Here is a 26,309-nt window from a genome sequence, read left to right as displayed (position 1 = left end):
TCTGCGCAAGTCAGCCTTTCAGAGCCTCTGTTTTCTTGTCAGCAAAGTAGGGTAGAGGGGATCATACCATCCTAACCTCCTCCAGTGAGGCAAGGGTGTGGAAGCGCTGTGTAAACACTACCAAGCAGCCATATATACCGGGTGGAGATAGCTGTCGCCATCCCAGCTGCTCACCACCACCTCCCTCCCTTCAGACCAGCCTGTGCGTGGAGGTCCGGTATCAGGCCACCGATGGCACAGTGGGCTCCTGGGATGATGGGGACTTCCTGGGAGATGAGTGTCTTCAAGAGGAAGAGAAGGACAGCCAAGAGACGGATGGACTGCTCCCAGGCTCCCGGCCCAGCTCCCGGCCCCCCGGAGAGAAGAGCTTCCGGAGGTAACAGGAAGGGCCCCTCTGGCTGCCCACTGCTCCCAAGACACGGGGAAGAGGCCTGGGGCCTAGTCCCCTTGACAGGCCTCTCTAGGCCTAGCTGGGCTCAGGGTACAGGGCTGAGCTTCCGGAGAGACATCCAAGAGGTGGGAAGATGTTTCTATAGTCCCCCACCCAGTCGTCCACCCCCGAGTTCACTGGGCAGGGAGCAGGGAACTCAGATCAAACTGCAAGGCCAAGGCCTCCCCAGAGGCCCTGGGAGGTGGAGCTCTAACACAGGGATGGGGCTAGATCTCCTGCCTTTCTCAGAGAAGGGAAGATGAGGATAGGAGGGGCCCTGGCCTCTCTGGTTCAAGACCCAGCAGTGTCCACCAGGTGCCAGGAGCCTGACCTCCACCCTGGCCCAGTGAGGAGGCCCAAGAGAGGGCGACTCTTCCTGCCAGAGTGAAGCCAAAGATCCTGGCTGGACCCTGGCCTTTCTTCCTCTTGAGAAGGGAGGGCTCCTGGGAAGACCAGAGTCCAGGATCATGCCCTGCCTGGCTCTGTGTTGCTACACCACCCCAGGAGGTTGCCTTCGTGGCTGCTAAGGGCTCCCAGGACATTGTTTCCCACGGATCTGACCAACAGGTTTGGAGCGTCCCTGGGTCCTTCAGGACGTCCTGCCACCCATAGACCACAAGAAGCTGGGTCCAGGCCAGTTCATTCCATGTGCACCATTTTTACAAAACAGAAAACGCAATTGTATTACTATTAGAGACCAAGGGTTCCTAAGTCACTAGAATGACATGGGTTCCTAAGTCACTAGAAATGACATGTTAAATGCCAGTAAGTCAAGGGTGCATCTAAAGGACCAGGGTGTGTTTTGAGAAGGGAGCCTCCATGCCACTGGAAACATATCCCTGTAAGCTCCTTCCACGCTTTCCTTTCCAAGTAAAGTTTACTCAGACCCTCTGCTGAAGAAAACATAGGTTCTAAATTAGTGTAATTGAACTGACGGACTTTTAAGGCACAAATATGTTTTCTCCTTTGCACTTGAATGAGTTCACACTCCCTTAAGCACCCCCTCACACACACATGCCTGAGTGCACATGTGTGTGCATACACATACACACACAGACACACACAAGCTTCAGAAACCCTGGGAGCCAGGTGAGTAATAGTAACAAGGTCAAAGTGACCAGGCCTGCAACAAATATGGCAGGACTGTCTACTCCAGGCCAGCCACGGGCATGGGGCAGCCCCAGGCTAGCTTGGAGCCTGTTCCCTTAGACTCCTGGCTTTTTAGCAGAAGAGCCAGGCCTGAGTCTGCCTCTTACTAGTCATGTGACCCTTGGCCAGTCTCTGACCCTCTCTCCTCACCTGCAAAATGGGACATAGCAATGAAACCCCCCTGCCCTGCTGCTGGGAGAGCGGGAGGGATCACGGAGGAACGGGTGGCAATGGAGGTGCTGAGCGCTGCCTGTGTCCGGGCTGGTGACAGGCAAACAGGTTTCTTATAGCACAACAATGCAAAGAGTCAGGAATCGGGTTGGAAATTGTGAGAAAAGGAGCAGTGCCTGGATGGGGAGTGAAGGGATGCTGACCCAGTGGGCACCACCGAGTCCTCCTTGTCTGTCTCCATTCAGGAAAGAGGTTGGCAGGGCTGGTCCACAAACTGTGGCTGGGCTCTAAGAAAGGGCTTCCAGAGAACAAGATCGGAAGACACATGAGGGCCATCAGTCGCTGGGAAAGGAATGCTGGCCCCAAATCAGGAGAGCTAAGGCCCATTAAGTCCCATCTTGACTGTGCGGCTCACTGGCTGAGTGACACTGGGCATGTCACTAGCCCCTGTGGGTCAGTAACACGAATGGGTTCAGCAGGTTAAATCTGGCTCCCCTCCAACTCTGACATCCTGAGGGACCCAGGGATGCTCCAGACCTGTGGGTCACATCCATGGGAAACAATGGGAGCCCTTAGCAGCCATGAGGGCAACCTCCCTGGGGTGGCATAGCAACACAGTGCCAGTTTGTCGCTCGGTCCTACAAGGGTGGGCCAGGATGCTGATGGGGGCTTTGGAGAGCTTAGACGCCCAGAGAGCCCTGGGCGCCAGGAATCTGGAGATAAGAGGGCTCCCCGGACCCTTCCTCACAGGTAGCTTCCCCACCTCTCCCCATCTTCGTGTGGCCCCTCCCAGGGTAGCGGCAAGAAGCAGGAGCAAAAGGAGGGGCTTCACCCCCAGGACTGGGAATTGGGAGAGGGTGACAGCCGAAGCCAGGCACCCCCACCCTGCATTGCAGGGGCCGTGTGCAGGTGCACAGTTTCCCTGCTGCCACTGGAGCTGCCAGCCCAGGTCTGAGAGCACCTTGGGGACAGACATTACTGCTACAGTGTACTTCTCCTGCCAGGCCTAGCCATGCAGCCAGCGGGCCTGGTTGTGGAAAAGAGGGGTTGAGAAAAATTCTAGAGATAGGCCATTTGCTCGTGAGGAGAAGGTGGAGCAGGTTCAATGACTTGGGGTTTTCCTGTAGCTTAATCCTGGCTACCCATATGGGGCCAGTGAGTTCTGGGTCAAGGAGTGCTGAGGTGAGGAGGGGGACCTGGAAGCTGGCCCCACAGCCCTAGATGTTGCATCTCATCCTTGTCACATAGTGTGGGTTCTGGGAGGAAGCCAGAGAGCTCTCCAGAAGGGACTTGGCCAACCTTTTATCAGGAAAACAACTACTCCCTAAAGAAGACAGCACAAGGGAAGGGGTGTCTGTGCCTCACCTCAGACCTCACCAGGAGCCCAGGCAGGCTTCCCCGGCATCTGCTCTCTGCCCTCCGTCCTCTCCTGGAAAGGCCAATCCTCTTATAGATCAGGGTATTCTATCTTCACAGTGCCCTCTTGTTCCTGCTTCAGTCACAATGAGCAAGAGGAAAATCCCGTTGCTGGCAAGCAGCAGTGTCTCACTGGCCATCTTGACCCCCAGGGTCTGGCGTGGGGATCGGCTGCTCCGTGGCTGATGGGGTGAAATGAAGTCTTGCTGGGGGCTGCGGGGAGGTAGAGTGAGTGGGCAGGAAACAGCCTCAGCCCAGGCAGGCCCCGGGCAGCCCGGGCTGGAACTTCCATGGATGGAGGGGAGGCTGATGCCGGGAGATCCTCTGGGCACTCCACACCTCTCCTTTCAGGGCCTGGGCCCATCCCCGAGGCCTGCCCTGCCTGGCCTGCTTCTCTGGGACTTCAACCACGTTCATCCTGTCTTCATTCTGGGGGTCAGATGGTTCTAAGCAGGGGTACTGCGGACCTCAGGCCTCAGCTGCTGTGACACTCACTCCTAAGACCCTAAGAACCTGCCATGAAGTTACCCCATTCCTCCTCAGGGAATCAGTATGGGAGCTCTGCGTGAGTGACCACCAACCCCACCGCCCACTGACCCTCTGCCCCGACGGTTCCACCTCCCCTAGGCCCTGGTCAGCCACATGCCCTCTGAGCCACTCTGCCCACTTCTCTAGTTCCTGCCACCAAGCCAGGGGCCCCTGATTTCTGCCAGCTGTTTGCACAATGCCCCCAGGAATGTGCCAGGAAGCTGTGCTGTGTGACAGAGCACAGGCTCCACTCACAGCTCTGCTATTGGGAATCCTCCTCCCCATTTGTAAGACGGGGCTTACGGTTGCCTCACAAGAGTGTCAGGATTGAGTGACGTGCACCTGCGAGCCACCCCCTCCCCCCGTGCCTGGCAGGCGGCAGGTGCTAAGCCAGTGTTCACTTCCTTCCTCTTCACTGACTCCATGTTACCCTGATGTCAACTTCTACCCTGAGCAGCACCTGACCCTCTGGCTTAGGCACTGTCCAAGCACGTTCTCAGCTCTAGCTCCCCAACCTATACCAAGGGCTCTGCAGAAGCTACCCACACAGGAGCCCTACTGGCCCAGGGGCAGGGGTAGGGAGCTCACTCACTCAGTGTTCCCCTCACCTCCCCAGGCTCCCTGAGTTGCAGAGATGGAATGAATCTCTAACCTCAGGGGCACTCCACTCTCAGCAGCACAAAATCGGTGTTCCAGACCTTTGCATGGCAGCATATGCCTGCCCTCGTCTCTGGAGAGAAAGTGACTTCGGCCCTGACCACACTCACATGCACACACGTGTGTACAAAAGTGCCCATATGTTTGCACACACTCACATGCACTGCATGACACCAGAGAGGACTCCGGATGCTGGGCTCTGCTGCTGCTGCTGTCTTTAGGAGTCACATCTTAGAGAGGACAAAGAAAGAAATCCCAGCTTTAGTCTTGCAGCTAAACGGTTGAGACCTGAGCCTTTCCTCCTGAGTCCCTGTATTCTGCGACTCTCTCCTCTTCTCATTTTCTCCACCTGGCCTGGCTCTCCTGCCCTCCATGACCCCCACCTCCTTCTGCTACCCAAACCCTCTTCTGCTGGTCTCCTCTCTGCTGGCTTTCATCTGGGAGGAGTTTGGGGCAGCAGACACTTTCTCATTCTCGTTATTGATCATTCTTCCACTCCAGTGGAGACCTGCAGAAGTCAGATACCTTCCTCCTATGCTGGGGCCAGAGGGCAGTGGGGCACGTGTGCATGGTGGGGCTCTGAGACAGAGGGGCACGGGGTGGGCATGCAGAAGCGTGTTCATGTGGGGTCAGTACACGCAGCCTCACCCAAAGAGTGTTTTTTAATCAGTTCCCACGACCTCTAGAGAGCTAGAAAATCCTCTGCTGCCTCCCTTCTCCAGGCTGAGCACCAGAGTTGCAGAAGCTCCCAAAGCCACTCAAAGGAGCCGGGGCAGCCGGGCAGCTGGGCAGCTGGGATGCTCTTGCTTGAGACACAGTCCTCCTCCTCTGCTGTGAGCTCTTCTCCGCTTAGTAATCTCAGCTGATCTGAGCAGCCAGAGGCCTGGCTGATGTTAACGCCTTTGAATTATAGACTGACTTGCTTGCCTAACATAAAGGTTAGCTGGCCAGTACCAGACTGCAGCTGTGCTGTGTCTAGGCCTTCAGGTCTTGAGCCATCGGGGTATGGAGTCAAGTCTACCTGGGTAAGGCCTGTGCCAGAACAGGGTGTGAGGAGAAGAATAATTTGCTAATTGTTATTCATTTTCTTGTCTTCATCCTCATTGCCACAGCATTGGGAAAGCATTGAGAGAACATTCCAGAAAAGTTTTCTGGAAGCCTCCCTAAAGTGAGATAGGAGCACCGTTTTCCCCTGCTCTGAACCCTGGAGTGGTAGCTCTCTTACTGCCCCACCTGCACCCCTAGAAGGCCCCCCATCCACCAGGGTGCACTCCGTAGCAGGACCCCCAGCCCTGCCTCACCCTCACAGAGCAGGCTTAGCCCACTGTTCCCCTAGAGGCCCCCAGAGCCTGGGAGCTCCCACCCCATTGGAGGGGAGCAGGGGAGCCAGTGGGCAGAGGAGCAGGGTGGCCCAGACCCAGAGGGTAGCCAGGCTCATCTAACGCTGCGTTCCCTGAGGAACTTGTGACCCACATTGTGAAATCATCAGAGCCTGGTGGGGGAGATGAGCTGAGGCCCTGAGGTATCAGAGCTTGGGGTTGGAATAGTGGCCACCCAGGTCCAGCATTGTGGGCCCCTCCCCTCTCCCCGCAGGACAGAACCCAGGGCCATGGGACCCCTACCCTGCAGACCTAGGCTTGCTACCATGAGAAGCTGTGGGGTGAGAGGTCTGTGGGACAAGGAGGCCCCTGGGGAGCATGCAGGTCCATGGGGCCGGGGCTGAGGCCAGTGTCTCTGGTCCACAGCCCCTCACACACATCCCCTTGTCTCCTCATTTCTTTCCCCTACTCAGCAAAGGCAGAGAGAAGACCAAGGGAGGCAGAGATGGCGAGCACAAGTAGGTGTCCCAGGCCAGGGCAGATGGGGCAGTATCTCTGCGGGAGCAGAGACCTCCTCCCCACAGGCTGCAGAGGGCGGGACTGACTTGGCTGAGAGGGCTCAGGAGTGGGCTGTCATGGTGGAGCTGGAACGGGGTATGCAGGCCCAGGGAGGCCTTTTCACCTGGCCATGGGGGTGAGGGATGAGAAGGGGTTAGGGTGGGGGCGGGAGGTGTCCAGGTCTTCTGGTCTCCACTCTGGGCTCTCAGGGGTGACCGTCCTCCTGTCCGAGTCTTGTTCCTCCTCCACTGTTCAGCCCCCACCCTGTGGCCTTTGGGCTTCCCTGGGAGGGAGGGGACAGCTACAGGCAAAGGCGAGAGGGGTACAAGGACCTCAGGGACCTCTCTGCCAACAGGGGCGAGGCAGGGCCAGGCAGCTGGAGGCATAAGGAGGAGGAGCTCTGGGTATGCTTTGCAGCAGCAGGTCTTGGGTAGAGCTGGAGATCTCCAGAAAGCTAAGGAGAGGCCACCATTTGGGTGGCCCTCTCTATCTTCATCTCCCCAAAAGGCTTCCTGGAAAAATGAGGTCAGGGTGCTGTCTGGAGAGGATAGGCGAAGGGTCCTGCAGGTGGGAAGGGCCAGTCACAAGGGTCTGGAAAGATTCAAAGGCTAAGGCTTGTGAGTGGGTCTCGTAGGCACCCCTAGAAGCACACTGACATCTGGATGACTCTAGCAACATGGGATCTCACAAGGGCAGGGGGAGCCAAGGCAGACCACACTGGAGGAGGCCTCTGGTCAACACCTGCTCTTACAGATGACAAATCTGAGTCTCAGAACAGGGGCAGAGCTGGAACCAGAACACAGAGAAACTGACTTCTGACCTGGAGCTCACCATAGACCTAGGAAGTTTAGAGCACTTGACTGTACTCTAAATTTAATCTAATTCTCCAAACACACCAATGAGAGCTGAAAAGCCAGGAATGTGGTCTTTTTTATCTTCCAGATGAGGAATCTGAGCCCCAGAGATCTTAAGATATTTGCTCAAAACTGTGGCCTCAGTACATTAAGAATTAGTTCATCTGAAGGTATCATGGAAATATCAGGATTGTGTGTTGAGGGGTCTGAACTGATCAACACTGGTGTGGGCTTGGAGTATCTGCTGGCATTAAGATCCTGGGGAACTCACAGCCTCATTCATTGCTTCCAAAAAAGTATGAGTTCTAACTCACATTTGTTATGCACAAGCAAAAGCAATGATGATGCAGTGTTAACTCTGTAGTGATGGAGGAAATGGCACCGTGTAGGAAGAGCTCCAGCCCAGAGACCTGAAGGATCGAGGAGTCTGCCAGGTTCCCAGTAAGGGAAGAAGCCTGGGCAGAGCATGTGTTAAGGCTCAGAGCCAGGGAACTGAATCCAGGGCAGGTGGAGATGATGGGGAATGCTGAACTGGGGAGTCCTCTTAGGGAGTCCTCAAGGCTTTGGGTTTCTCCATAGATGCTTAGATGTAAAGGGCATATGAATGAGATATGAGCAGCCTGTCCATCCCCAGGTTCCCTGCCTGAGAACAGAGATGCTCTAAGGCCCTTCTTGATGCCCAGCTCCCCAGTCTGTCCCAGGCCAGACCCTAGGGACACAGACTGGCCTGATCCCTTTGACTGGCTACAGTTGGAGTAAGAGGTGCCTCACAGTGCCAGCACATAGTAGTTCCACAAAAATACTGGTTCCCTAGCCCTTCTCCATCCTAATTTCTTACCATCTCTAATTAACACATGAGATACAGTAAACTGGCATATAGTATTATTATTATTATTATTATTATTATGTGTAGAGCAATAGGACTATTGAAATAATAGGAAAATGAGATTTCTAAGAAGAGATTGAACGAATTTAAACTCTTTAGCCTGGAGGAGAGAAAACTGTGGGAACAGATTTCAATCTCTGAAATGTTAATGTGTGGTAAAGCTGGTTGGTATCTATCTCCACTGAGAAGAGATAAATGGAAATAGATTTAAGTTGAAGTAGAGAAACAAGATTCAACCCACAAAGTAACTCATATTGTGTGACATTCTGGGATAGACTGGTTTGGGGAGATGGGAAATCACCCATCATCTTCTATGATGCTGCTTGCTTGAGCCTTGCAAAGGGCTGGGCCAGCAGTAAGAACTGAAGAGACAGCTTCCCTGACAATCCCGGGGTCAGGACAAGAGTGTGTGGGCACCCCAAGCCTTCTGGTACAACGTGGGCATGTGTGCAAAGGGGCCAGTTTGGAGACAGGGTGGTTCTTGTGTAAAGGATCAGCCTATCCTGCCCACCTATAGGAAGCTCTTCAAAAACGAACTGAAATTCAACCCACTTTCAAAGACACCTGTGAAGACTGAAATTATGAAATTCCCTGTGTCTTGGGGTATGGAAAAGTTTTAAAATAAACCCATTTAGGAGTGCTTGGATGACATGCTCTCAGGTTTTGAAAACTGGGCTATTTGAGCAATGCAAAGAAGGACCACAGACCCTATTTCTCATAGATAGGAGTCTTTATCCTGACTGATTACCTGAGGCCTGAGCTAATGAGCCTAGAAGTTCCAGTTGAAGCCAGTCATGGGACAGAAGCCCTGGGCAGTGAATGGACTCAACCTGCAGCTTATTTAGGGTCAGGTCTCTATTAACTTTCAGAATAACCCAGAGACCTGAATTAATGAAACACTCGGGTCACTAAATTTAGTTTGGTGAATGTTCCCAAGTCATTATAAATACGAAGCTCTTCCTAGAACCCTGTGTGCACCACAGAGCCAAGCAATATACTTCTAAATCTGGGCCATAAAATGAGTGGAGAAATCATCAGATTTACAGTTTACAATAAGTGAACTAATTTTAGCATTTTTCCTCTAGAGAGAGATACCAGTCTAGATTGTAGGTGCACTTCATTCTGACCACGGTGAATGCAGCCACAGGAAACTCAAACGAATTCTAAATCCTCAGAGGGTCCTGGAGGGATACTGGCCTCCCCTTGGCTCTCGCTTCTCAAGCTTTAATGCACCCAAGAATAAGGAGCCATTTGGTTGTAAAGTGAGTTTTCACTGAGTTGATTATTGGCTTGTTTTCTTTGTCTGTTTCTCACCATATCCTATTTTTGGTCATTGTAGAACTCAACTAGACCAAATGCAGAATTTTATTTTGAAAATAATAAAAGGCCAGGACAACAGACACCTCATCAGCAAATTAGATTTTTTTGAAATCTAAGTCTTTCAGACAAATAGATAATCTTCAAAGTTCTCTGATTAAGTTGGCATTTATTTCAAAACTCTCCTTTACAGTTTGCCAAGAGAAGCAGGCATCCTGCTTTCCAGGAACTGGTGCTACAATCAGGCAGAAAAGACCTTTTCCATAGTGAACTTCTGATGTGTTACTGATCAGAAAATTACAAAGGGTGGTGGCAGGGATGACATCATGCTGTACTGATCACAATTCAGATTCACTGAAGAGCGAGTCTAGGACAATCAGAGGTACAGAGCTTGTTGTAAGAATTCTGGAAATTACATCCTTCACTACACATTTCTGCATTTTTAACAAAGGGACAAAGACAATATCCTTTTGAGATATTCCCAGGCACACAGGAGTGCTACCAGTACTACCACTTCAGGGGGCTAAAATTTTGCAGGGTTGGAAGGGAGAGATTTCTCCTTTGAATTGCTTCAAGGTGTGGTAGAAATAGTTGGACAAGTATAGTTTTTGTTTGTGTGTTTGTTTGAGACAGAGTCTCACTCTGTCGCCCAGGCTGGAGTGCAGTGGTGCGATCTTGGCTCACTGCAACCTCCGCCTCCTGGGTTCAAGAGATTCTCCTGCCTCAACCTCCCGAGTAACTGGGATTACAGGCATGCACCACCACGCCCAGCTAATTTTAGTAGAGACAGGGTTTCACCATGTTGACCAGGCTAGTCTCGAACTCCTGACCTCAAATGATCCACCTGCCTCGGCCTCCCAAAGTGCTGGGATTACAGGTGTGAGCCACCACACCAGACCAGGACAAGTATAGTTTTTTAAAGCCTCAATCATTTCTTTCAAATCTGTTTGTGTTAAGGAATAAAGTGACCTTCAAATTCAAGGGCCATAAGTGCCCCAGGGATGCCTCAGGTCCTTTTCCACCTGGGTGAGTCCATGGGACTAGCCTCTGAAAGCCACCATTTCCTGCTACCTTGCACTCCCCCTGGGCCTCAGGCAGCAGGGCCAGATCCCATCCCAGCAGGCTGGGCAGCCGGCTTCTCCAGGCAGGGCCTGCTTCTGACCTGCCATCTCAGAGCACTTCCCCTCTGGGGAAGCGGGGAAGGGGAAGGGGAGAGAGAAGTCTGTGGCTGGAGCAGGCTAAAATGGCAAAGGGTAACTATGTAGGTCACACATGGGGAAGGGCCGGGGACTCCAAGAATAACACAGCCCAGGAATGGCCAAGAAGTAATGGTACAAAGTCAAACGCTGAGCCCTGCAGGAGACTCCTGAGTAATTCAGGAGAGACACAGTTGAGCAGCAAGCCTGGGCAGAAAGCCCTGAGACAGGAAGTGACCCGCGAGGAGGCCCACAGAAACCACACTTCTGAGGCTGGGCCTGTGGCAGGACAGCCAGCACTCCTGCCCTTGGGGCCACCAGGTGGGGAGAAATCCCACAGGATGCTTCAGGGCAAGCCAGCCAGGGTGGTCCTTTCCCCACCATCACACGATTATTTCTGGTGGGTTCATTGTTCTGTTCAGTGTTATGTCACCAGCAATTTAACATGCACAGCCGCCCCTTCCCAAATGTGTGGGTGTTCAGGTTCTTTTTGGATGAGCCCCTTCTTTGTAAACATGGGTATGATCCATGAGATGCCACAGATGACAGCATCCTGATCTGTAAACTATGCCGGCACACAGACCATACCTGTATCTACGGGTGCCAGCCCTGGGGCCTTTTAACTAAAATCCCAAATGGTCAGGATGGGATGGGATTCATGCCCATGGAAAAGTGCAGTCCTACGGCATCGAGGCAAAGGACCCGAGATGCAGTGAAAATATTCCTGGCCTAGAACACAGGAGCTTTCTGTTTCAATCCCAGTTCTGCCACTCACCATGTGACCTTGTGATTATTTTCACCTCTCTGAGCCTCAGTCTTTTTATTGGTTGAATGAGGAGAAGCATGTGGCCCTCAGAGGATTGCAGGAAGATGAGATGAGCAGACATCTGCAGACATTGCAGACATCTGGAAAGGCCTTTGGCCCTCTGTAGTCTGTTTTTGGCCATTTTGTGTGTGTGTGTGTGTGTGTGTGTATGTGTGTATAACTCACCTCCCCCCATCAGAAAGGAGGAAGCTTTTAAAAATAATTCCAAAGGCATCAGCTTTGATTTTAGAGCCTCTTTCTTTCCCTTTCTTCCCATTGTCGTATTGCAGACGGTATGCTACTGAAGAGTGCAGACACATCAGCCTTCTTCCATTCCTTTTTAGGAATTCAAGAACATGCTAATGTTCTCTAGATTGTGAGCTGCTGCCACGTGAAAAGGGTGATTCTCAATTGCTCCCTCACTGGGATATGAACGTGCTTTGTCTTGAATATGAACAGTAAAGAAAGGGCCTGGGGTTGGGATAGGGCCAGGTTTGGGGAATAAGATTGGCTCCACCATCCTGAGGAGAGGGGCTTGAGGTTTCTAGGTCATCTGCCTGAGGACAGAAAGGTTTTCCCCAATCTCCCATTGCCCAGCATAAAGAACAAGGATCTGGGGTCTTAGAAACCATAGTCAAGCCTCCACAGGGAGATGTGTGACCCAAAAAGGGTGGACTCTGCCGTAAGTGAGCTCCAGGTTGGAGCCTGCACCTGGCCCCACCTGGCCTACAGGATGATGGGGCCACACCCAGGAGGAGGGAGAATGGGAAGTGGAGGGAGTCAGGTATCCACTCATGCAATATGGATGGGGTAATGGAACACTGCACTTTACCCCCTGCTGATCCTGCTCCTGGTGCTTCCTAGCGCCAGGAACCACAGGCTGTGCTGCAGGGACATCACTGAAGGGCAGTGAGGACCCCTGCCCCTTTTCCTCAGCACCCCCCCGACTGCAAGGCCCTTCGCCTGGGGGCACAAAGCCACAGCAAGCCAGAGGAAGAGGTAGGAACTATGGAGCCTGCCATAAGTTCCTGGGGTTGGGGGAAAGGGGAATTCGGCAGTGAGAGGGGACAGGTAGAAGGGGCAAAAGCCAAGACTGAAGATAGATGGGAAAGGGCCTATCTCCCCCTTTTTCATGGGGACCAAGGAACATCCCAGAACACGGAGAGGTTGGAGAAAGACAAGTCAGGCTTTGAGCACCGAGGCCATCTGAGAACTGAACAGCTCGTTTCAACCACATCTCCCATCTCCTCATCGGCCTCTGTCCCTGAGTCCTCTCTGGTCCCTGCCCCACTGTTCAGATGCTCTGTCTCCGGTCCTCGGGCTTTCTCTCCAACCAGCTGAGCCAGGGAAGATGAGCGTGGGGACATTGGCAGGGCTCGGAGCTCTGAGACTAGACTGAGGGGCTGGGATCAGACTGAAAAGACCAAGACCCAGAGGAGCTCCAGTTAAAACGGCTCTTCCCGGCTCAAGGCCACGTTCCCTGCTTGCTGGGGACCCCATCCCTCTCCTCTGTGTGTGAAAGGATGGCAAAGGGGGAAGTGGAGGGGTCTCTCTCTGCCCTCATTCCCCCTCATGGCTCCCAATTTGGGAAGACAGATCCCGACCTATTTCGGGACCAGTAGGTGAGGGGCCGGGTCCATCTCCTTTCTCTGATATGTTCTCTCATGTTTGGCTCTTCTGTGTTTGTGTGTTTTCCTCCACGCGTCCCTCTCCCTGCACCTCATTCTGGCGGCCCCTCACAGAGCCGGGAGGAGCGTGTTCTCCGCCATGAAGCTCGGCAAAAACCGGTCCCACAAGGAGGAGACCCAAAGACCAGGTAGGACAGGCGCCGCGTCCCCGCGTCAGCCCCGCGCCTCGCGGCGCCCTCCCGCCGCTTGCCAGCCCCTGCCCAGCTGCCAAAAGGTCCTCCTGGGATTGGTCGTCCAGAGCCATCTGGGAGGGGCCTGGGCTCTCATTGGCTGGCCCAGGGCCAGGCCCCGCCCAGTGAGGCAAGGCCCTCTAGGAAGGGGACGCCCTGGGGCCGAGGGAGGGAAACGGGCTGCGCCCTCTGTTGGCTGGGCCTGGTTACAAAGCTCCTCATGCCCTCTTTGCTCCCGGTTCTTTTCTTCTTCACACAGAAGCCCAGAGTTTTAATTAGAGCAGGGAATATCCATCAAGAAACGCTGTTTGGCCAACTCCCTATTTCTGGGGGGAAACCGGCGTCCCACTAGTGCAGGGTTGGCGGCAGGCCTCGCCAGCGCGCTCTCATCAGGCTGCAGCCTGGCCTTAGGGGAGGTCCTGGGGGCGCTGGAGGGCGCGGCAGGGCCGAGCTTGGGAGGCTGGAGCAGCAGGTGGCACTGGGCCCTCTCAGAGCAGCGGCTGGAGAGGGGAAGACAGGCAGGGAGGCCTGGAGGAAGACAAGGGGAGAAATGGAGAGGACACGGGAGCTGGGAGGGGGCCATCTTCTCCATCACGGGCCCACCATCGGGGCTCCCGGCTGCCCTCCCCCAGCATCCCCTCTGTGGCCCAATGGCCCTCAGGCTCTCTCCCCCACCCTCTTGCCCCCATGCCAATACCAGCCGTGCCCTTCACCTTCTTAAATGGAGAGAGTACAGCTGCTGGCTGAGGACCAAACCCAGTATCCTCGGGTGGCTTTTCGGAATCTACATGTCTGCATCTCATTAGATGAATACCAGTGCATTCGGTTCTGAATGCCATCAGATATTTGATATGGATTAAGTTACTTCCTAAGCCTTCGTTTCCGTACCTGTGACATGAGAATAATGCCCATCTTGGCAGGGCACAGCTCTAAGGACTAGAGATACTCATGTAAAGGCATGGTGTTGTGCCTGGAACAGAGTATCCACCCAGTAAATGGTAGCTATTTATTGAGAGGTGCAAAAGTATGGATTCTTTATTCCCTACCTTCATCCACAAGGGATATTCGGTGCCTAAGTAAGTACAATGCAATAAAAGAGCATTCAATTAAAATAAAAAGGCAAGACCAGACATAATATCCATTCAAATCCAAGATCGGGATTAGGTAGAAAAACATTGCAGTTATTCAGGCCATAACATTCTAAGCAGTAGCAACTAAGTAAACCTCGAATTTAACTCTCAGCTTTCTGGATGCCAGAGTAAAAGGAGAAACAGTCACTATCTCACCATCAGTCAGCCCACCTAACCAGTCTTTCATCTTCCCCAGATGAACCAGCAGTGCTGGAGATGGAAGACCTTGACCATCTGGCCATTCGGCTAGGGGATGGACTGGATCCCGACTCGGTGTCTCTAGCCTCAGTCACAGCTCTCACCACTAATGTCTCCAACAAGCGGTGAGTGGATGGGAGCCCCACAACCCCAACTGCCCCCACCCTGTCAGGCAGGACCTTGCTATGATTGAAATTTGGGTAGGGAAGAATCAGGGCCCATGGACAGCTTCTTCCTAACCTAATCTTACCCTTTTCTGCTTTTTCTTGGGTGTTTCTCTCACCTCTCTCCCTGCAAAAGCAGAGCACAGCAGGCCTTTTCTCAGGTCTTTGAATACCTCCCAGCCCAAGGAAGCCACAGACCTGCCCACCCCATATTTGAAGCTATTGACCCCATGTCTGTCTCCCTGTTACTTCTGCCTTTGATTAGTTCTCTGTGTCAAGGCCTCTGAAGGCAACTAATCCCCACTATTCTTGGCAGTGCTTGAGTGTTTAAAGACCACGATTCTGTCCCTTTGCCCACTCCCAGGTCTAACCACTGCCCATGCCCTCCTCCCCCACAAGCAGTCCCCATACACCAGGCCTGATGATACATTCTGTTCCTCAGATCTAAGCCAGACATTAAGATGGAGCCAAGTGCTGGGCGGCCCATGGATTACCAGGTAGGTGGGCACCTGGAGGCCTCATGTCTTTCAGACTCTGCTTTAGTGGGGGATTCTAGCTGGATGTGCATTATCCAATATATTGAGGCATGGATCCAGGGGTCATAGAGAACCACAAGCTGAATATGTTTCCAAAGTAAGCTTGTTCCTGGGAGGCATTCCTAGAAATACCATCAGTAGAGAGATACAAACCCAAAGAAAAGCTTGAGAACTCTGCCTATGCTAATCAAAGCCCTTCCAGTATTTCATGTTCAGCACTGGACTTCATAAAGTGAGAAGCACCTAGAAAAACCATAAAGAGACCAAGGAGAATTACAAATAAAGTATTCAAACTGTTAAAATAAGGGCCTTGGAAGAAAGTTTTCCTGGAATGATTTTTAAATTGTTGTTTTGTATTATTTGATTGCTGGAAGTAATGTCGATTCTGGTTATCTCCGGATGGTGAGAATGTGAGTGATTTTTTGTTCTTCTTTTTGCTTCTCTGTATTTTATGAGATTAACACAACTTTTTTATTTGTGTGCTTCTAAGACTAGAGACAAAAGACTGAGACAAAGAGAGGTTGACAGCTAGCTGTGAGAATGTGAATGTGGCCAACAGTGCAGGCAGGACAGGTGATGAGCATGTCTGGTGGCTGCTGGGACACCATCTCTCAGGAAAGGCCCAGGGACCCTCCATTGCTCCAGACCCTCCCTTGGAGGCTAACAAGACTCAGCTATAAATCAGAAGACTGCTGGGCATTGCTAGCATTGAGTGAGAATGCTGGCTGCTCAGAGGGGACAGGGCTTGCAAGAGATCTCACCTGGCTGCCACTGCACTTCTGTCCTAGATATGTTCTGTCTGGGTATCAGCACCAGGCCCCAGAATCTGAGTGAGCCCCGTCTACCAGGGTAGAGCTTTATCTTTGATGCCTAGTTCCCAGACCCCATGCACACCAACCCTTCTTTACAGAGAACCCCACCTCCCCTCACTCAGGTGATGAAGGAAAGGATAAGACGGCACTTTTCTATGTAAAAGATACATCTGGCCATTTTCTCCAGAATATACTTCATCTCCCTTCATCTTTGTTTTAGTTAGTTTCCACCTACTCAGCACCTGTCTTCCCAGGTGCCTGAAAAACAGCCACAGGCAATGTCAAGTGAACCTGCCCCTGTGGTTTTAAACAACTTTAAGCCATTGGGTTCCTTAGAGGTTTGAGAATTCTGGCCCCCTCACCTCTGCCAAAACCCAAAACACAAAGTGTCCTGAGACTTCCAAAGGCTTTTCCAAGGGATTACGTTCAGGGTTTTGTTTCTCTGTGTGCCGAGAACAGGAAATTTCCAAAGAACAAAGACCCCAACTCAGAGATGACGTCACTGGCCTGAGAGGTGAGGGCACATCAAAAATACAGTCATTATTGTTCATGAAACTTATTTTCGAAGGTTTATGCTATGCCAGGCACTGTGCTAGGAGCCATAAATGTGTTTCCATTGAAGTTAATGTAATTCTTCAACCACCCAAATATACGTGTTACTGCATTTTATAGGTAAGAAAGTGAGGCCCCAGGAAGGTCAGGAGCTTGTCCCAGGTCCTTGCCACATTTAGCCAAGGCTAGAGCCAGGGTTCAAGGCCAGGGGTATCTGGCCACAGCCATCAGAACAATTGACTTCTCTATATCAAGCCTTCTAGACAGCTGTTCCCTTCGGGTACCTGGTTCATCTTCATCTTGCTACTTAGTGCTTGTTTTCCAAATCTTTTCAAACTGCTTCCCACCAGAGATTTTTATTAACTGAACCAAACATTGTCCCCTCCAAAGACTTTTTAAACCGAACTGAACAAAACAGTTGTTGTATTTAACCTGGTAGCACAGTGTTTCCTGACAAGTTCATTCACAGCTCACCTTGCAAACATTTGAGAGAGAGCTATGAGGATGCAAATGTGAAATTATTTTCACTTCCAATACATACAATGTATAATGCAGTAAAACCAGGCCGGGCGCGGTGGTTCATGCCTGTAATCCCAGCACTTTTAGAGGCCGAGACGGGTGGATTGCATGAGGCCAGGAGTTCAAGACCAGCCTGGCCAACATGGTGAAACCCCGTTTCTACTAAAAATACAAAAATTAGCCAGTCATGATGGCGCATACCTGTAATCTCAGCTACTTGGGAGGCTGAGGCAGGAAAATCGCTTGAACCCGGGAGGTGGAGGTTGCAGTGAGTCGAGACTGCACCACTGTACTACAGCCTAGGTGACAGAGGGAGACCCTGCCTGTCTCAAAAGAAAATTATAAATAAATAATAAAAAGCAATAAAACCAGATGCAACTTCAGTCTCTTGGAGACTTTGGGTTTGATGAGTTATAAAGACCTCAGGAAGGACATCTCATTGGTGAGAGGAGGGGAGACTTAGCTGAACTCAGCTCCAGGAAGGGTTGTGAGGGTTCAGGACCATTCTAAAGGTTATGGCACTGAAAGAAGCCGGGAGATAAAAGGACCGTGGCATTCCCATGCTCCTTGTTTCTTCCATTTAGAATGCATGTCACATGTAAACTCTTTCCTGATTATTGCCATCTCCAAGGCAAGAAACCACAGTCATCCCCTGTGAATGTGCAGTTTCCCCACCAGAGTGAGCAATGCTTGGCACTTGGCAGACATGTTCTTGGTGGGTCAAGGGGTCTTGAGTCTCTTCATTACCCTCTCTTCCTGGCACCAAGACTTAAGACATTGTCACCCAACATCTCTCCAGTTTTCACCTCCATTTCATGCCCCTGCCGCTGACCTGAGGTCCCCAGCCTCAATTGCATGCTTATACCCACTTTCTACCTGGTCTCTCTGCCCCCATATTGCCTCCTCCCCTCCAACCTGTATGCCAGCACTGGAGCAATCTTCTGAAAATGCAAATCTGGTCATGTCACATCTCTGCCACCTGGAAAAGTGGGGAGTGGGTAACGGATGTTGCAGAAGGGCAGTACTAAAGGGCACACCAACTCTCATCTCTAGCTCCCGGCGGATGTTCTTGAAGCTGGATCAGGTCCCTAGGAAGCAGGCCGCAAAGCATCGTTACTCTTGGGTTTCCCCAGGACAGGGGTATAGATTTACCACTCAGCATTATTCCTTGTGATCGCTTTCATCAAGCCACTGGGGAGTATGTCCCTTATCTTGAAAGGAGATGGTGGAATAGTCAGCTGGTCAGTTGGTCCCAGCTGTGGCTCCATTTGCCTCTTCATCTTCCACCCTGGGAAAATAGAGTCCTCTGCTGATGACTGGAGAGAAGGATGGCCAAGCCCCTCCCCCAGAACCCTGGAGAATGACCAGCTGTTTTTTATTTTTTATTTCAAAAGCATCATTTCCCCTTCCTAGGGCCCCAGGCGGGGTGGGAGGCAGCAGGAATGGCATTCCCCTTCCCCCAACACCATGCACGTGGTGGTCTTTCTCAGCGCCCTCAGCTTCCTCTCGGGGCTGCCCCTCAACCAGCAATGAGCACCCTCTGGAGCTTCTCTTCCCTCCATTGCTCCTTCAGGTTTCTGCCCACCTCCCCCTCCACCCTCCGCCTCTACTGACGGAGCTTTTGTCCAGGTTGTCACCTTCACTGATTCTGCTCCATGGAGGAAGGGAGATATGTATGAGTCCTGAAATGGGGGAGAGGGACAAGTAGCCTGTCCTATGGCCATGCCTCGAGATGGAAAACATAAAACTTAACCATTCTCTTGGCAGTGGGAAGGAGACTTGCCACTGGCTTATCTTCGGCAGATGCCAAAACTACGTCTGTCCGCTTCCCAGTCTTGAGTTATAGAAAGCCTTTTTTATTGTTGGTGGGGGTATGAGTCGCGGAAAAATTCATGGGGTTTTTAAAAATCTTTGGCAAAAAAGTGATCGTGGAAGTTAAAACTCTATAAACTAGTGTGCAAAGGAGGGCTTCTAGTGTCTGTTTGCTCTCTTCACAGTAAACTTCTCAGAGCTAAGTTAACTAGTCCTATTTCCTTTTTATCTCCCTGAAGGAGTGGTGAATATTGAACTTCTGTGAAGCTCCAGATTCTAAGCTTTTACTTCTGTCCCTTTGGCACTTCACGTTCGAAACAGAAATGTTTGCTTCCTAGTTCAAGTGTCACTTCATTTGTAAATATCCTATTTCCTGGCAATGTTCTCATTAATATCGGAATTTCTATTTCCTTAACCTGATTACTTCCGATGTGTAGATTTTTCGTTGCCCTCAGGATATGTTTCAGACTTTGATGGATACTGGATGGTCATTTTAGTGGTTATTCTTTTTCATGAAAAGGGAAGATAATTCTCTCGAGTAAAGTTGTGTTTAGAAGTTGCATCAAAGCACAACTAAAACATGAAATCTCCAAGATGACAGGCATGAAGAGCAGCCTTCAGAGTCTCATTAGAAAAATGTGCTGGGCGCGGTGGCTCACGCCTGTAATCCCAGCACTTTGGGAGGCCGAGGCAGGTGGATCACGAGGATAGATTGAGACCATCCTGGCCAACACGGTGAAACCCCATCTCTACTAAAACTACAAAAATATGCCGTGCGGTGGCAGGCACCTATAATCCCAGTTACGCGGGAGGCTGAGCCTGGAGAATAGCTTGAACCCCGGAGGTGGAGGTTCAGTGACCCTAGATCGTGCCACTGCACTCCAGCCTGGGCAATGGAGTGAGACTATCTCCAAAAAAATAAAAAGAAGAAGAATGTACTGAGGTCCACACTTATTCTAGCTGGGGAAAGACTTTTCTGTTAAAACACACGTTTGAGAGAGGCAAGTGAATCAACCATTCTAAGTATCATGCACAGCCTCACCTACTTGAGAGATCACCCGCTTAGCTGAAGGGAGATTCTACTGGAGTCACTCACATTTTATAGAGCTTTCTGCCGTTGAGGATGCATTTTGACACACATGATCTCATTTAACCTGCACACAACCTTACGGGTAGTTGGTATCTCTGCTAGTAGCTGAATAACACAAGGCTATGTGGTCATTTGCTCTCACACCTGGCAACATCTCAGGTCTGGGGTTCAATGCCAAGTTCAGCAACCCCCAGTACATGCCTCTATCTATCCTACCATGGCCACCCTGACAGGAACTGAGACCTCCAAATCCAAATGAGACCTGGTGGCTTAAAATGAGCGTTCGGGAAAAGTAGTAGTGAAGTCAAAAATTACCGGTACTCTGGCTCTCTCTCTGTCTCTCTCTCTCCTTATATCTTTTTATCTTAAAAAGCCAATAATCGACTGGGTGCAGTGGCTCGTGCCTGTAATCCCAGCACTTTGTGAGGCCAAGGCAGGCAGATCACCTGAGGTCAGGAGTTCAAGACCAGCCTGGCCAACATGGTAAAACCCCATCTCTACTAAAAAAAAATACAAAAATTAGCCAGGCAGGGTGGCACGTGCTTGTAATCCCAGCTGCTCGGGAGGCTGGGCCAAAAGAATCGCTTGAACCAGGGAGGTGGAAGCTGCAGTGAGCCAAGATCACGCCACTGCACTCCAGCCTGAGTGACAGAGAGAGACTCACTGTGGGAAAAAAAAAAAAAAAAGCCATTAATCATTGTGGTAAGCTCCACAAGGAAGAATTTGTTGCAATCCCACCTGTGCCTGGCTCCAGCAGGTTTCCAGGAAACATTTGTTGCATGAATGAACAACTGAAAAAGGGCTTCCCAGGATATAAGTAAGATTGCAGAGAGCTGGATGCCATGTAAAGGACACAGCAGAGTGCATATACAACATATAATCAGTAGGCTGAAAAAGGCGGCTCAGGCAGGCACCAAAGCCACACTGCATTCAAACAAAGAAATTCAGCAAAAGGAGAAGGGGCAGGAATGTGGAAAGGGCGGGCCAAATTCCAGAAACGCAAAGACATATCAGAGGCTTGCAGGCTTACATGAGAATTCCTGGAGCAGGAAATTAAATGCAAGTTAATGAAGACTTTAAAAGCTTTATTCCTGAGTGCATGAAACCTGTGACACGGGTTTGGCAGCTCTTTCTGAAGCAGAGACATCAACGCTAGGGAAGAATGCAGGGCACTTGGTATCACCTAGGAGCTTTAAAAATACAGATGCCAGGCCGGGCACGATGGCTCATGCCTATAATCCAGCACTTTGGGAGGCCGAGGCAGACAGATCACTTGAGGCCAGGAGTTTGAGAACAGCCTGGCCAACATGGCAAAACCCCATCTGTATAAAAAATACAAAAATTAGCCCAGTGTGGTGGTGCACGCCTGTAATCCCAGCTACTCAGGAGGCTGAGGCAGAAGAATCACTTGAACCCAGGAGGCAGAGGTTGTGGTGAGCCAAGATCATGCCACTCCACTCCAGCCTGGGCAACGGAGTGAGACTCTGTCAAAAAACTAAAACTAAAAATAAATAAAAATACAGATGCCTGAGCTGCATGCCCCAGGATTGGATTGGATTGGTCTGGAGGTGGCCTGAGCATCGGGGTTTTTAATGCCTCTCCCTCCCTCCGGCCCAGCAAGTTAAGTCTAGTGAACACTGACTTAGAGGTTAGCCAACTCATACTCCTCTACAAATGAAGACACTGAGGCTTGGAAGGAGAAGGAGCCCAGGATCACCCAGCAGATGAGAGGCAGTGGTCAGAGTGGAGTCTGGAGGCCAGCGCTGGCTCCCGGGCCCTCACTCTGACTCTGCTGCCCCAGCCCCTGGACCTTTGCGGAACTGGGCTCCTAGGCTCAGGCAGCTTTCCTTCTGGCTTCCCCTTCTCCTGCCTATAGGTCAGCATCACGGTGATCGAGGCCCGGCAGCTGGTGGGCTTGAACATGGACCCCGTGGTGTGCGTGGAGGTGGGCGACGACAAGAAGTACACGTCCATGAAGGAGTCCACTAACTGCCCCTATTACAACGAGGTCAGTGGCCCTGTGGGGAAAGGAGCCTCTGTAAATGTGGCAGGAGGGTGGGTCCCAGTCCTCCCCAGGAGAAACAGGAGTGGCTGGGAGTCAAGGAGCACACACAGCTACCAGCAGGGGTGACCCACCCTGTTACAACCCCCAGGACACTGACAAACAGAGCCACATCCTCTGAATCCTCTGAACCCCCCAGTCTAGAGCACAGACTGACACTGGTCTTTGAAGTGTGCACCACCTGGGTGCCCCTGTGCAGACCCCAGCAGTGCCTGTGAAAGAACTGCCCCCACCCCACTCCCCAGGAGGCCTGGTCCCCACTGTTTTCCAGGCCAGAGCCCAAGGACAGGGCTGCCTCATTTCAACCCATGGCGACATTGGCACCATTAGTAAGCACTTTCTACCAGCCAGGCATGCTCCTAATTGCTTCTGAACTGGACCATCCGAAGTTGTCACTATCAATTTCCTTTTACACAAAGGGACAGTGAGACTTCTGAAGGCAGACCTTGTCCAACCTCACAGTGCCAGCATTGCCATTGGCATGCTGGTGGGGTTCTGCCCTCTTGGCTCGGCTCCTTCATGGTTGCCTGAACTTCTGTGGGTTTCCCTCCAGAGCACTGGCCTTGACTTTGGGGTGTCAGAGAGAAAACATTTGGTACCCACTCCTATTCTTTCCAGCCATTTGAGGCCACATCAAGGGTGAGGGAGGTCAGAGACCCTCTACTCCAATCTCCCCATCTTACAGAGGAGGATACTGAGGATCCATATGGAAGGGCCTTGCCCACAATCTCAGAGAGTGTTGCTGATGGAGCAGGGGCCAGGCTGCCCACCCAGCTTCCAGCCCAGGGCTTTGGCCACCATCACAAATGTGGCACCTTGGTTCCCAGGCTCCAAACAGGACCCCATCATAATCAGCTCTGGGGAGGGATATGAGAAATACACTCACTCATCCAAACCCAAAGAATGGACTTAGAGGCATGAAGAACAGCGAAAGTGAGACTTCTAATAACGGTCTTGAAAGACGGAGTGTCTGGTAGGCAGGCACACCCGGGGCAGTCACAACATGTAATTTATCTCCTAGCATGCATGTCCCTCCCCCAGTTCCCCATTGGTCGAGTACTATGGGGTTACAATCTTCCCTGACATCGCCTAAGCTTCATTTTCCCCCTTATAAGGTTATACCCGACTCCCCTTCCCCATTTAAGTTTCAATTTCCCAATAACAAAACCTTTTTCCCTTTCATGGGCTGACCTCTCCTCTACATTCTGTTCGCTTATTGTGGCCTAGGTGCATAAGCCATGTGGTTTGTTACATTCGCAGGTTGGATGCCAGTACTTAGACTTATCATGTCTTGAAAATGGGCCATTTAAAATGTTTTCTCACCAGGATGCCCAGGCCTTTCCCAGATGCCTGAGCACACATCAGACTAACCCAGAAGCCAGTAGCCTGGGCTCTGCCATCCCTTTCCTGGAGGGTTCCCCAGTCTGTTTCTCCTGGTGGCTCTAGGCAGTGAGGGGTGCCAGGCTGGCCCAAGCAAGGCAGCTGAGTTCCATACCCTGAGGTGGGTGGGGACTGAGGTGTCCCCTGTAGCTTGGGGGAGGGCATTTCTCAGGCCGCTGTGAGAGTCCTTGGACTGTGCACCCGCAGGAAGAAAACCCAGGCCCACCTCTGCCCTTCAGCCCAGGCCTGGCCGAACCCTCCTTTGTGACCACAAATCAACTCTGCTCTCCCAGCTGCTTTCCCACAGGCCCCCAGAGCTGGACAACCTGCTCAGGACCCCTCCGGCCCCAAGGACATTCAGGATTGACATCTCTGGCCTTACGTTAGGACACATCCTGACTGGACAAGCCTCTGCCTAGAAAAGCATCTGTGTCCCCATGACAGGCATGGAGACAGGTCCCCGTGGCCCCTGTGGTTATTCGATAGCAGTGAAGCCACTTTTGTTGACTTAAGGGATCTCCCTCCACCAGACCCACGCACCTTGGGTTTCATTCAAATTACTTCCTCTTCCCCAAGGGCACAGAGCTGCTCTTCCCACTCTGTGGCTCCTCCAGAAAACTCCCACTCACCTGGCAGAGCCCAGCTCAAATGTTCTTACTACTGAGCAGCCTTGCCTCCTGTGTCTAGGTCAGAGGTCAGCACTCCCCTTTCTCTGCAGTGTTAATGTCCCAGAATTGAGGTTGGTCCTCTGTGTCTCTGTCCTCCTGGTGGACTGGAGGCTCCCCATCTCCTGCCTCGCTGTATTTGTTCAGAGCCAGGCATGTACTCGGAGGGGTTCAGTGACACTCACCCAAAGGAAGACACAGACATCCACGGAGCATCTGCCGCACGCCAGACGGTGGCACGTGGGGCAAGATGGAGGCTGCTGAGATGAAGGAGGCACAGTTTCCACCCTGCACAGGTCCCTTCCTCGTTTCAGCCTAGAATCTTTCTAAATTCCCTATTTATATCCTCTAAGACTATTCATTCTGCTCATCTTCAGACAATTTTAAATGTGTCTCTGATCACATTTTTGTTCTTTTTCACAAACCTAAATAGCTCTGATTTTGTTTCTGTTTCCTCTAAACCAGGGTTTCTCAAACTCAGCACTGTGGATATCTTGGACTGGATAATTGTGGTGGGATTGTCCTGTGCTGTGTAGGATGCGAGCAGCATCCCTGGCCTCCACCCGGTAGATGCCAATAACAACTCCCCTTAGTTACAGCAACCAAGACTGTTTCCAGACATGCCAAATGTCCCCCGAAATCGCCCCCAGTTGAGACCACCATTCTAAACTATCTTGCTATGATTCCTTCCAGCCCCAAATCAGCCTTTCCAGCCCCAAAGCTTTCTTTCCCTTTTCTTATCGTTCTATGCCACATTCCTTTTCAATGAAGGGCATCCTCCTCGTCGTGGGAATGTATTATTTCTGACTAATTATCTGAGCTGGCAGGAACCTTCCTTTGGCTCCATTAAAACAACAGAGGGAGGTGGGAGCAATCAACATGACTTAGCAGGTATCTAAGCTATTACCAAAGGAAAATATGCTCAGGAAATACCAGGAATTTGATTGCAGACAGCTCAGAGAGTTCGGGATTCTGGCCCTAGCTCAGCTAGCTCGCTCCCCTGGGGCTGGCACAGCTGTGGGCACCTGGCCTGATCACCCTGCCTGGCCCTGAGCCTACCTGTGTGCAGGGAAGCTCACAACCTTTGCCCTTCCAGAACAAGCTGGCCATTCACAAACCAGACTAAGTCTCCTTTTCTGTGTGTCCTGTGTGTGCATCAGGCCCCGCCCTGGGCATCTTGGGAGTGCCGCCATCTTCCCTCCTGCCAAAAATCCACCTCTCCCCTTTGCCTTGGATCCTTCTCTTTCTACAGCTCAAAGAACCTGGCATTGCACAGCCCAACTCTGTCTTTTTATTCCAGCCCCTTCTCCTTTGCCTGTAAGGTGTTCTACTCCAGCATATGCTAATTACAACCATGAAGACCCATGTGTGCTCAAGGACAAGAACTAGGAGTCTGTCACCTCTCTCTGGGCCTTTCCTCATTCCCACACACCTCTCCAGTGACCTCCTTTTTCCCTCCTCCCCTCCACAGTCAGACCACTTGGCTTGTTCTCACTTCCTCCCCGCAGTCACTCCTCAGTCTCTGCAGGGTTTCTGCCTCTAGATGTCATTGACACTGCTCTCCTCAAGGTCACCAGGGACCTTGCTGTTTCTGAGTATAATGTCCATGTCTTCCTCCTCTCCCTTGATCACCCAGTTTCTTTCATCCCACTGCCTGCTGCTCCTCTTGGGGGCCCCTCACCCCACTCTCCTGCTTCCCCTGTCTCTCCAGTTCCATCTCCCTGGCCTGACTTCTTGGCTGAAAGGCCATGGCCTCTTGGAGCCCTGACCTGGGCCTACTTCCCCTCCCATGCTCTCCCCAGGTACCTCCTCCATCCCTAAGGTGTCAGTTACCATCTTGTGCTGATTTCCAAATCCATATCCCCACCCGCCTCCCCAGAGCTTCAGAACCCCGGCCAGCACACCCCGGGCCTGTTAGTGTCACGCACAGCCTGTTTACCGTGTGCTTACCGTGGGTGCACACCTGGGTTAAAGATTTCACCAGGTTGTCTCATTGCAACTTCACAACCACACCTTGAAGACCGCATGTGAATGGCACCCCTGGAGCAGTTCAGCACGACAGCCCTGGATCATATCTCCACATTCATAGTATAATAGGTAAACTGAGGCTCAGGCAAGAAAGTGATTGGCCCAGCAGTAACAGCCAGGTGGGGCTGGCTCTGAAGCTTTACCCTGGGCGCTCAAGGGCCAGCCCCCCGCAGCCAGGAGCACGTTCTCTTCGAACATTTACCCTAAGCACATTGGA

General features: G+C 51.7%; 1 protein-coding gene across 1 annotated transcript in view; it reads left to right on the top strand.

The window, feature by feature from the left end:
- The window catches only part of OTOF (otoferlin), a 101,190-nt gene that overhangs the window by 40,952 nt on the left and 33,929 nt on the right, over window positions 1-26,309 (top strand). Inside the window, exons 5-9 of the mRNA XM_021924676.2 lie at window positions 195-376; window positions 13,029-13,102; window positions 14,471-14,597; window positions 15,079-15,133; window positions 21,834-21,965. Of these exons, the coding sequence (XP_021780368.2) occupies window positions 195-376; window positions 13,029-13,102; window positions 14,471-14,597; window positions 15,079-15,133; window positions 21,834-21,965 (570 nt within the window). The remainder of the gene's footprint in view (window positions 1-194; window positions 377-13,028; window positions 13,103-14,470; window positions 14,598-15,078; window positions 15,134-21,833; window positions 21,966-26,309) is intronic.

Source organism: Papio anubis, chromosome 14, assembly GCF_008728515.1.
Source record: "Papio anubis isolate 15944 chromosome 14, Panubis1.0, whole genome shotgun sequence".
Classification (NCBI taxonomy): domain Eukaryota; kingdom Metazoa; phylum Chordata; class Mammalia; order Primates; family Cercopithecidae; genus Papio; species Papio anubis.
This window is presented reverse-complemented; position numbering and strand designations above follow the sequence as displayed.